At 35.7% G+C, this 13,166-nt stretch overlaps 1 protein-coding gene across 1 annotated transcript; it reads left to right on the top strand.

Annotated features, from left to right (window-relative positions):
• Positions 1 to 9,141: 9,141 nt before the first annotated feature.
• On the top strand, positions 9,142 to 12,037 carry LOC113355833 (probable clathrin assembly protein At4g32285). The gene has a single exon (XM_026598785.1). The coding sequence runs from the start codon at positions 9,818 to 9,820 to the stop codon at positions 11,759 to 11,761; it is 1,944 nt and encodes a 647-aa protein (XP_026454570.1). The 5' UTR covers positions 9,142 to 9,817; the 3' UTR covers positions 11,762 to 12,037.
• The last annotated feature ends 1,129 nt before the right edge of the window (positions 12,038 to 13,166 follow it).

Raw genomic sequence — 13,166 nt, 5'->3', positions numbered from 1 at the left:
TCTCTCCAACATAGGGAGAACCTATAGGTTATATCTGGGACTAACAACCCTAAAATATAATATCCTTCTTATTATTATCAAAACAAATCAACTAAGGATGTGATTTAGTTCTGCCTCTCCCTGTGTTGTTCACCAAAGAATAACCTACAAGAGGAAAATGTCTTTAATGTATGCAATTCATTCTATTCTCAACAAATGTTATACAAACCTAGCTTGAAAAGATAAGCTAAACTGAGAGTCTCAAGCCATAATTCAAAGACTTACAAAAAAAAAACATAATTTAAAAAAAAGAGAGAGAGAGGCAAATAAATAAATCAGTAGGGGGATTAGAATTATTTACGATAATATTTCACACTCCCAGAACATGTCTCTGCAAATAGCAAGAAGACGCCCGATCCCAGATTAAATGTCATAATTGAAGCATGTGCAGTAATGACCTTTAGCCTATACATCAATTTTATGGATTATATCTCAGATTAGACTACTGAGAGCACTCTGATAAATTCCAAGGACATCAAAAAGAAAATGAAACACACTGAAAGCACTAATCATGATTTTGAATTTTAACTTTATATGGTTAAGTACGAAGTTAAGTACGAAAAGTTTCTCATGCACTTGGATTCTTTATTGAAAAGTTTTGATTGGCCTTTCAAAACGATGAGTACGCGTACGGAAGAAGACCCAATTTGGTGGCTGAACAGTATGGTTTATTTCTTCCCTTCCATGAATGCAAATGCAGTTCGATACGCTTCGATTTCGTGCAGATGCTGCAGAAGCTTAGATTACTACTATGTTTCTGTTTCGATCGCTTCGATCTCGCTGGTATACCAACCATCAACGTCGTCAATATTTTAGGTGGAGATGCTGCGGAAGCCGATGATGACCCATCTCACTTTAGGCATATCTGTTAAGAATGAGGAGGAAATACATCTCCTCTCTCTGGTACACATTGGATCAACATCATCAACAATGACCCGCTTTAGGCAATTTGGATATCCATCATCTATTAATGAGGCAAGGCAGGTCTATCTGTGATTCGATCGCAATGAGTATTTATACTATATGCACATACAAAAGAGTTTAGGTCTACAATACGTTGAACTTTAGCACAAACAAACCATTCAATAAAAGAATACCCTATTAGTTTCTGAATATCTACGATGTAAGTTGTGTCACCCAAAGCTAAAAAATGGATTTTGTTGGAACGTACAGACTCTGCAACACGCAGAAATGAAAAATAAAAATAAAAATATAAAGTAATAATAATCGGCTAATATATAAAATAACAACAAATCATGGTCTATGAAGAGGAAGATTGAAAGAAACCAACTCTTTTTGCATACTCTCGATGGCCTATGTCTTTTTGCTTATGATTCACAAAAGAATAATCAAGATCCTTGCTAAATATTTTTGCAATATGATATATATATACACCAAATTTATATTAGCAACAAAATAATTCCTAACTTTGTCGATCAGAAAAGATTATAGCTCGCTTTAATGTAAATTTCAAAAATATTGTCAAATACATGCAAATTTGTGTAAACAAAAGTTCATCTTAAGTTTCAGTAGTTAAAGAACAGATTTAAAGACTAATCAAATGGAAAGATATATAGAGAAGAAACATGCCATATTATTAGGAATACTGGCACTCATAGAACCAGACGAAAAAAAATAACAATGGAGATGTTGAATATCATATCAGTAACATTATTAGGAAAGAACGAATAATTAATGTCAACGCATAACTTCAGTAAGTGTACCCGAAGAGATAGAAAGGGCGACAACAACACCTATAAAATGAAAATGCCATGAAAATGTCTTCTGAAATCATTGAACTGAACAATCCCAACCTTGGTAGGTTGAGAAGTTTTCTTCTTCTTTTTTGCGTAGATGAGTAGCCTGCATTGACAAAAAAATGTGAGATATAACAGTCATAAATGTTAAGTTACAGTTTACAGTTTTCTTACCCGTATAGGTTGTATCAATGCATTTTCTTTTATTTTTTATAACTTTTCATGGGTTTGCGTTGAATGTTGTGCTTGTTGACCGACTAAAACTTTGTCTTGTCGATATACTTGTTCGGAATCTATGGCTTGTAGGTGGATTGTTTTTTGTTTTGCTTCTTTTAGTCTACGTGCTTGCTGTCCCAAGAACCTTGCCTGTAAATTTTGGTCATAAAATTGCCGTCTAGTGTTAGTAAATTTGTGTTTTAACAGGTTTTTTTATTTTCATTAGCAATGATTTGTCAGGCTCAGATGATCAGTTAGTCTGCATAAGGTATGGAGATAGCAAAGATTTGTATTAAAGCATTAAGATAACAGAAAAAACTCAGAAAATTGATTTTGTTGTCAAGAAAAATTAAGATATAGTTATAGAAAGAAGGGGACTACTGCCTACTTTCTTTCCCGTTAAGGAAATCGACTACATGAACTTGATGACCATTACTTCAAATCCTCCCCTGGCTAATACATATACATGTTTTGGTATTTATCAGTGAAAATAAAAATAAAAAAACTGAAATATTATTTAGGTTTAAGTTCTTATCAATTTCAGACTCAGGATCTCTCAAACCAATAAAATTGATTAGTCTACCAACAACAAAATTGTTAAAAGAGAAAATGAGTGAAGAACAATCATACAAACACGATCAGTAACAAAATTAAACAAACCTTTACTTTTCTGAATGAATAATAATTAGCAAAACGCGTTTGATGCATCAAAAGACCTGCAAAACAAAACATAAAAATTGTGTTTCATATCGGAATGACAACAATATTTGATATACCTTGATATTGCTTGACTATGGACGGCTACAAAAGCTACATACATGATCGAGGATCCCTATAAACAAACAATGACAATGGATCAGATAAAACCATATAAATTTCGGGAAGAAAAAAAATCTAGAAGAAAGAAGCACCGTCGAAACAACTCGGTTAGGCTTGTTCACGAATGCTTTATATAGAGAACCACTAAACCGACAAATTCCATAAAAAAATGTTTTGGAAATATAATATCAATTAATTATACCTGAAATATATTGAGTATCTTTTCAAATGGTTTTGGAATAGAATCAATGTTTTCATTATTTTGGAGATTTTGGAGATGAGTCGTATCGTGAGAAATAATAATCAGTATATCATGCACATTTTTTAAGGTAAAAATATTCATTAATCCTTTATTTATGGAATGAAATGTTACTTAAAATATTTATCACGATTTTGAATAGTTTTAACCAAAATATATTGAAACCCATTCATATTTTCTATTGCATTTTTTGTACTGATATTTTCTCCTTCTGAACGTTTGCTTGATATTGTTTAACACGAATTTGTTTTGAAATTTTCTTCACGATTTTCTACTAATAATTTTGTATTTTGGCTATTTGGCAGGATCATCAACTAATTTTTTCGTAGAAGAAAGTATACTTCAATCTACGGGTGCGTATCCACAACTTTATATAATTTGATTTTATAATTTATTGATTGATCTAAGTATGATTGATTTTTTTACTTTTTTATTAGTGGTTTGTAATTGTAATTAAAATCAACAATCAAAAGAAGTGTAATCGGGCATTAGATATTGAACTTTTTTGTTTATTTATTTCTTGTTTAATTATTTCGTGATTGATTTAAATTTTGATTTGATTAAATTAATATCTTGATTTGATTAAATTAATTATTGCCGATTTTTAATTATGGATTATTATGATTAAATTAATTATTGCCGATTTTTCATGTTTGGTAATTTTAAATTGTTATTAGATTTAGATATTTTAGGTAATATATTTCCTTGAATATCATTGGCCAAAAAGATATATTATGGGTCAAAAAATTCTCCTCATTTTCAATGTTAGATTAAATTAGGTGTAAATATATTTTTGATGATTTTTTTACATTTATTTAGTAATTGAATAATATTTTGCGAAAATTTTCTCTTTTTGATAATAACTTCTCATAAATGTGTATTTCCGGAAAATATATTATGGGACAAAAAAAATATTTTATTAGATTTCTTTTTTGATATTATTTAAAATTACCAAAATATATAAAATGGTGGGGCCAGAATCAACCAGAAGCTCCGATTAACCACGACGCTCGAAAAAACTCTATTTTTATATAGAGAAATTCATATATACCCCACGTAACAGTAAGGATGGTCATGGGGCGGGTATGGGGCGGGGATCTTGTATCTCAGTCACTGCCCCGTTCAAAAAAAAACCACACCCTCCCCATTACCCGCTTGATCTGGGACGGGGCGGGTTTTTTACGGGTTACCCATAACATTAAGCTCAAATATGATGAGTTAATTTAATAATCAATACCTAAGTTCAACCAATAATAATAATAATAATTTAAAATTTCAAACTCATAAATTCATCGTAAAACAAGCAAAGAAAAACAAATTGGTCTATAAACGAGCATCACTCATTTTAGTTCTTAATTATTTGTTATCAAGTATCTTTCTTATAATATAATATAATTTCTTAGTTTAAATATAATATAAATAATTAATGATATCTTATACTTTTACGTTTTCTTTTATAATATAATATAATTTCTTAGTTAAATATAATATAAATAATTAATGATATCTTATACTTTTACCTTTTCTTTTATAATATAATATAATATAATATCTTAGTTTAAATATAATATAAATAATTAATAAAAATATAAAATCCTAAAATGGGAACGTACGGGGCGGAAACCTAGAATCCCATCCCCGCCCCATCCCGCTTCACTAATTTCGGGTATTATCCATACCCAACCCCAACCCCATTTGTACAGATAAAACCCTACCCAATAGGGACGGGTACCCACGGAAATGGGTTTGGGTGGGGCAAATGGCCATCCTACGTAACAGGTGCCGATGTCCGACTTATTTTTAAAAGAACACGCAATACAATCTAAAACTCATTAGATCCCACCAATGGCATCCATCCAGTCCACTGATATAAGAGTCCCGCATCAACCAAAAAACACCATGGGCAGCTTCAGGAATTCCCATAGTCTACATACATTTTGGTTCTACAGTTCTAACCTGGTAGTCACCTGATTACTGCTTATTCTAGGAACTAATCTGGTTCTGCAGTTCTGATCATGTTTGATACCAGGAATTAACAGGATGGAAAGTAATGCGAGGAAAAACAGATTTAACGAATTAAACTGTTCAAACTAATAGTCAAATGTTGCGTCTGTACTCTTAACTCTTAAGTGCCCGCCAACATAAAACACTAAGATAATGATAATAATTGTATAAAAAAAAAAATGAACAAACTAGGTTAACTCAACAACTTCACCAAGGCTCCATTCCTCATTGACATTCTGTGACATTATAATTTATCCCCACCATCGTTTAACCGAGTTTGTTCATTTTCTACCCGTAACACGAAGAAGGCAAGAACATCGATCGACATCTGAGACTAGGGAAGATCATTGCGATAATGGCAACTGCAAGATGAAACTTAGCTTATATAAAGACAACTCTCTTTATTGATGTTTAGAAAATCTCTCAAAACTAAACACAAAGCTTAATCTTGCTCATATGATCAACCACAACTTTGGTGATCATATATATATAGAACTATGAATTCCTTTTCCTAGTCCTATTACCTTATTACATATCTTTCCTTTTCTTAGAACTAGATGACTTCTAATTCCCTTAGGATTACATCAATTTCCTAATCTTGTCCTAACCAGCTTGTTAGTGACTTCTATGTTGAAGTTTAACCAACATTCTCCCCGTTAAGCTTCAACCTTACCCTTGACATATCTTGTACTCCAATCAATTGTCTCATTTCTTCAAACTTGATCCGAGCTAATGCCTTTGTCAATATATCTGCTTTCTGCTCAGTTCCTGGTATGTGTTCAACGTTGATGATCTCCTTCTCGATACATTCTCGTATGAAATGATACCTTTTGTGAATGTGTTTTGTCTTCCCATGAAACACTGGATTTTTAGTGAGTGCAATTGCAGACTTATTATCAATCTTGATGAGAACTTTTTCAGGTTCTCTTCCTTTGATTTCACCCAACAGTTCTTGAAGCCATATTGATTGTTTAGCTGCTTCTGTTGCAGCCATAAACTCAGCTTCACAGGATGAGAGGGCTACAGTGTCTTGCTTCTGTGAACACCATGTAATAGGTGCTTCACCTAGATAAAATATATGACCAGTTGTACCTTTTCCATCATCTTGGTCAATATTATGACTGCTGTCACTATACCCAACAATTCCTTTTGATCCTCCTCGACTATACTTCAATCCACAACTGATTGTTCCTCTTAGATATCTCAATATCTGCTTTATTACATCACCATGAGACTTGTGTGGACTCTGCATATAACGGCTTGCTACTCCCACAGAGAAATCCAAATCTGGTCTTGTGTGTAATAAGTATCTTAGGCATCCAACATTTCTTCTATAACTCGTTGGATCAATCTCAGCTTCTTCTTGTGCCTTTGAAACTTTAAGTCCAAACTCCATTGGTATCTTAGTTGGATTACAATTTTCAAGTCCTGCTTCTTTCAGAATTCTCCTTGCATAAGCTTCTTGGTTTTCTTCTTCTTCTTCTTCTTTTTTCTCAGTGTTTTCAATATTCTCTTCTTCTTCTTGATTATCATAGTGATTCTCTTCAGTGTTGATGGTTATGGGTCCTTCTCCTTCATCAATTACTTGACCTCATATCATGTGAAACATACCTGGATCCCTACTTGGTCCATCATTAGTTTCTTTCCAGTTCCAATGTGCTGTCTCATCAAACACCACATCTCGACTCACTATTACTCTTTTCGTTGTTGGATTGAATAATCTGTAAGCTTTGGATCCAGGCTCAATTCCTTGATTCACAAGAGTCTGAGATCGATCATCCAGTTTCTTAAGATTTGCAGAATCAACTGTTGCGTATGCTTTGCAACCAAACACTCTTAAATGATCTATGTTTGGTTTTCTCTTTCGCAAACTTTCATATGGAGTCATGTCTTTCAGAGCTTTCGTAGGTATCCTGTTTATTAGGTATGTGGAGTGTCGTACAGCTTCTCCCCATAGATAATTAGGTACATGTATAGCCTTTAAGGAACTTCTTGTCATCTCCTTTAGAGTCCTGTTTCTCCTCTCCACCACTCCGTTTTGTTGTGGTAGCCCTCGAACCATCTTGTTCTGAGACATAGTTTTTAAGGTTCTGAAACTTATGTGTCCTAACCTTGCGTGCCACTTCCATGTCTGATCTTCCAGTCTCATATTCAGACACAATGGCCTTCCAATCATGAGACTTATCTTGTAGAGTCTATTCTGTGAGCGTGAGACTCTAACTAAAAGTCTTTCACTTGGGTCATGAACTGTTAGATAATCTTGTCGCATTCTAACATTACATCCAACTTCTGTAGCTTGTCCTAAACGTAGAATGTTGCTTTGTAAGTTTGGGATGAAGTAGATGTTTGTGACAAGCTTCTGTTCTCCGGTCTTGCTCTGAAATAGAATTGATCCTTTCCATTCAATTTCTACAGAAGATCCATCCCCAAACTTCACTTGTCCTTTGATTTTCTCATTGAGTTCAGAAAAATAGTGTCTCTTACCAGTCATCTGATTGCTGGCTCCATATCTAAATACCAGATTCCTTCTTCTTCGTCCTTTGATTCGTAGTTCTTTGGTATTAGTTTCCCTTCGTCTAAGAATACAACTTCGTGCATGAAAAGAGCTGTATCTGCTTCCCTTGTTTCATTCTTGTTTGTTTCTTCCATCTTTTGTATTCTTTCAGGGCATACAGAGGAGAATTGTCCTGGTTTATCACATCTGTAACAAATAATGTTTGATCTATCCTTCTTTTCTTTCCCTTGGTTTTGATCATTCTGACTTGTTGTTCTATCTTGTGAGTTAAACCTTCCTCCCCTTCCTCGGCCTCTGTTTCCTCTACCACCTCTTCCACGACCTCTTCCTCTTGTCGCAGAGTTTTGTTGGTAAGAGTTTGTGTACAAGAGTTTTCCTTGAGTTTCTCTATTGTTTTCTTCATCAAGGATTCATATGCTTTCAATCTTCCAATTATATCTTCATAGCTAGTCTTCTTTAAATGTAAGACTTGTTCGAGAGAAGCTATGATATGAATATACTTGGATCTTGGTAAACTATTGAGAAACTTCTTTACCAGTTTATCTTCATCAATGGATTGTCCAAGTGACGCATCTTTTGAGGCTATCTCTGATAGCTTTCCTGCAAAGCTATCAATAGTATCAGTGTCTTTCATCTTCACTCTTTCAAATTCAGACATTAAGGTTTGCAGACGGGCTTCTTCAACTCGATCAGCTCCGAGATTACGTGCCTTTATTGCATCCCAAATTTTCTTTGAAGTTTCCTGTTCACCAACTTGTAGAACAAGACATTCTGGTATTGCTTGAAAGAGTAATCCAATGGCAACATTGTTTTTGTCCGGGTCCAATGTACCAGGATCAATTGTTTCCCAAATTTTGTAGATTTTCATCAGTACCTTCATTCTCATGGCCCATACTGTGTAGTTTGTGGCGTTGAGGATTGGAACTTGTATTGATGGTGGCGTGAACTGTTTTGCACCCACAATGGTGGTTTCGTTTTCCATGGCTCAGAAAACAAGCTCTGATACCAATTAATGGCAACTGCAAGATGAAACTTAGCTTATATAAAGACAACTCTCTTTATTGATGTTTAGAAAATCTCTCAAAACTAAACACAAAGCTCTAATCTTGCTCATATGATCAACCACAACTTTGGTGATCATGTATATATAGAACTATGAATTCCTTTTCCTAGTCCTATTACCTTATTACATGTCTTTCCTTTTCTTAGAACTAGATGACTTCTAATTCCCTTAGGATTACATCAATTTCCTAATCTTGTCCTAACCAGCTTGTTAATGACTTCTATGTTGAAGTTTAACCAACATGCGACGTCTCCTCCCTTGTTGCCAAATGCACATAATATGCTTATGCCATCTCCGATGAGATGTTTTTGAATTCATTTTTCAAATAATATTCAAATCTTGTCTCTCAATTTAATCACCATGATGGCTTATGAAAACATGTTTCTAACACTCATATAAATAATGAGCATGCACCTCTAAACGATCAAAACATAAAACAACATATAAAGACAGTTATATATAACCAGTCAAACGAAATTTAATATCAGAGCATTAGATTATATTAGCTATCTTGAAGAAGAGTGATATCAGATTCAGTACAGTTACTCGCAATGTAACTCAATTCATGGTACATTGATCCATGGGGTTAACCGACAGAACCCGACAATTTCTGGAACCAACTCAAGTACTTGCACTTACAAATACGACTATGATTACACAATTCAAACAACCACCACCGGATCTTAAGCTCTCGATATAATCCCATCAGATCCGCTTCATTACAACAAAATAACAGCCCAACAAGAAAAATTTAAAAAGCCGGCGCAGAACAAATCGGGAAAAAAAACCTTAAATAAATCCTCTGTATAACGCGTATTCTCTTCTTCATTTTCTTCTGCTGAACAGATCCAGCTCAGAGCTTGCTTTTGCCCTAGTTTCTACAGCTCCGGTTTTCCCCGATCTGATCAATCAAAGGGTCTTCAATACAGATCCAGAGCTGTCAATCGGAGCGGTCGAGAACCGGAATCATCGGTAAAAGATCTGATTTTTTTGAATTTTCCTGGTTTTTTTAGGCTAATTTGAGCTGTTGAAGTCATAATCAGTGATAGAAAATGAATGGGTTATCTTGAATAATATAATTAAGAAGTGGGTGGTTGTTATTTAGATCTGAAATTAATAGTAGTGAGAATCACAGTAGTGAGAAAATGTCAATTAGGAAGGCACTTGGAGCTGTAAAAGATCAAACAAGTATTGGTATAGCAAAAGTAGCAAGTAATACAGCACCAGATCTAGAAGTAGCAATTGTCAAAGCAACAAGTCATGATGATGATCCAGCTTCTGAGAAATACATAAGAGAGATTTTGCATTTAACATCTTATTCAAGGGGTTATGTAAATGCTTGCGTAGCTACTGTATCTAAAAGATTAGGTAAAACTCGGGATTGGATCGTTGCGTTGAAAGCATTAACACTTGTTCATAGACTATTAAGTGAAGGTGATCCTGTTTTTCAGCAAGAGATATTGTATGCTACCAGGAAAGGGACTAGGTTGTTGAATATGTCGGATTTTAGGGATGAGGCGCATTCGAATTCGTGGGATCATTCCGCATTTGTTCGTACTTATGCACTTTATCTTGATCAGAAGCTTGAGTTTTTAATGTATGAGAAGAAACAAGGCGGTGGTGGTGGGGGGCGTGGGGAGGATGATAGGTTTGATCGAAGAGAGGATCGGTTCAGGTCACCACCGCCGAGGTCTTATCATGACTCTGGTTATGGTGATTTTAGAGATGATTCTGGTTATGGTGGTGGGTATGGGTCTGGGTCAAGACCGCCGCAGAGATCGAGGTCTTTTGGTGATGTAAATGAAGCTAGTCAGGGCAGAGGTGATAAGAAGCCAGTCACTCCACTTAGGGAAATGAAACCAGAAAGGGTTTTAGGTAAAATGAACCAGCTCCAAAGGCTTCTCGATCGCTTTTTAGCTTGTCGTCCTACTGGTACCGCCAAGAACAATAGAATGGTGTTGGTTGCAACTTACCAGATTGTTAAGGAAAGTTTTCAGCTTTATGCTGATATATGTGAGGTATTGGCTGCATTACTTGACAAATTCTTTGATATGGAGTACGCTGAATGTGTCAAAGCATTTGAATCTTATGCTAGTGCAGCAAAGCAGATTGACGAGCTTGTTTTGTTCTATGGTTGGTGTAAGGATACAGGTGTAGCTAGGTCTTCTGAGTATCCAGAAGTTCAGAGGATTACTGATAAACTCTTGGAGACTCTAGAAGAGTTCATGAGAGATAGAGCAAAGAGACCAAAGAGCCCTGAGAAACGAGAAGAAACTCCACCGCCTCCAGAGGAGGAACCTGTCCCTGACATGAATGAGATAAAGGCACTTCCAGCTCCGGAGACTTATACTCCGCCACCACCACCACCGCCTGAACCTAAACCAGAACCACCTCAGCCTAAAAAGCAGGACACAGGGGATCTGTTGAATTTAAGTGAGAATGCTGTTTCAGCCGATGATCAATCAAATAGCTTAGCCCTAGCATTGTTCTCCGGACCAGCCACTACTAATGGAAACGGTTCCTGGGAAGCATTCCCGTCAAATGGGCAATCTGAAGTAACCTCAGCGTGGCAAAACCCAGCAGCTGAGGCTGGTAAAGCAGATTGGGAATTAGCTCTTGTTGAAACAGCTAGTGGTTTATCTAGACAGAAGGCAGCATTAGGCGGAGGGTTAGACCCGTTACTTTTAAACGGAATGTATGATCAAGGAGCAGTGAGACAGCATGTGAGCACTTCCCAACTGACTGGAGGAAGTGCTAGTAGTGTGGCATTGCCGTTGCCTGCGAGGAATGGGACTCCTGTACTGGCTTTGCCTGCTCCAGATGGCACAGTGATGCCCGTTAACCAGGACCCGTTTGCAGCATCATTAGTTGTACCTCCACCATCATACGTGCAAATGGCAGATATAGAAAAGAAACAACACCTTCTACTGCAAGAACAGCAATTGTGGCAGAATTATGCGAACAATGGAATGCAAGGTCAAGCTAGTTTGGCCAGGATGAATCCCGGTGGTGCTCCTGGTATGAATCCATATGGGATGCCGCCCGCCAACGGAATGGGACAAGGTGGATACTACTACCCTCCATACTGATTTTTTTCCCCTTGTTTTTACATGTATGAATTATTAGTTGAAGATGATGCTGAAACTCTTTTACATTTTATTTTTTTTTGGTTTTCTTATGTTATATTTTTCTAAATCCCATTGTTCTTGATCTGTGCACTTCTTGTGTGTGAAATGTGAACTTTTGTAAGGGAAGGCATCTTTTCATATAAAGAATTAGAAAAGAAGAGGATGGTGAGTGAAGGGAGGAGGGGAGGATTTGTACTTTTGTTGTTTGTAATCTTAAAAATGTTTAGTTTTTTGGAATCATAATCTTCTACTGTATTTTTTTTTTACTTCTCCTGAATCTTCTTAGTTTGTTTTTGTTTCTTCTAAAATCTCTTTTAATTGATTTTGGATCATGATGAGACTTGGACAGGTAATTGGAGACTGTACTAGTGTGAGGTACTTGGTTTTCCTCCTCTAGCAAGTGAGAGTCTCACTTGTAGAATAGAAATGCACTGCCATATCCAACTCCAAACCATCCCTTCTGATATGCAACATCAAGCTTAATTGGTTAAAGCTCTAGCAAGTACCTAAAAGCGATTCGTCCAAGTTTTCATTTTGGATTCATTGGTTTCAAATTTTGTGGGTAAGAAAAGGACGTTAAGATAGGATATTGCTCCACGTCATTGAAAATACCATTTCAATGAAAGACGAAGGGAGTAGTTTTTTTATTTGTTCTACGAAATAAGGAAGCATCGAGACTTCAACTCACGGTGGACAAGATCGCGACTGCACGCAGGGACACTGACACGATGAGGGTATTTTTGGAAGTTAAGGACAAAAAGTTCCTGTGGCACAAATGCCACAAAATCTAAGAAAGATCTATGAAATGCTTGGACCGTTTCCTATTTAGTTTAGTTCATAACAGCTATTTATTTTGGCCTATATGAAATGGTTGGACCGTTTTGCGCTTTCCCACGAAAAACCCGAAAAATAATCTATTCTTTCAACTTTCCTTTTCTCCTACCCTAAATTCTTATCAATTTTTTTTTCATCGTATGAGCTTCTAATTAGCTTAATATAGGCCCTAGTGGATACTGGTTGCTGTTAATTTTTAATTAGATATGGATTTTCACAATTATTTATGGAGGCGGAGAAAATTAAGTTCTCTGCATCGAAATCTTTCCTTTCATCCAAATCAACTTCAACACGCTTAGTCTGGCAACTATAGGGATTCTTTTCATGGTTAATCCAGGTAATCATTAACCTAGTGTTGGGACTAAACTATGTAATTCACCCTATTAGATTTGATAGGATCTGGTGGTTTGTTTTAATGGAATTTCTTATTAGTAATTAGACATTTGGCGAATTTCTTCCAATAATTTTTACATATGTTGCTCATCTGGTTGTGTTCTCTATCGCTTTTTCTAATCTAGGGTTTTTTAATCCT

Source organism: Papaver somniferum, chromosome 3, assembly GCF_003573695.1.
Source record: "Papaver somniferum cultivar HN1 chromosome 3, ASM357369v1, whole genome shotgun sequence".
Lineage (NCBI taxonomy): Eukaryota > Viridiplantae > Streptophyta > Magnoliopsida > Ranunculales > Papaveraceae > Papaver > Papaver somniferum.
This window is presented reverse-complemented; position numbering and strand designations above follow the sequence as displayed.

What these genes read in the sequence shown, in the direction of transcription:
- LOC113355833 (XM_026598785.1), top strand. Translation starts at nt 9,818, where the DNA reads ATGTCAATTAGGAAGGCACTTGGAGCTGTAAAAGATCAAACAAGTATT.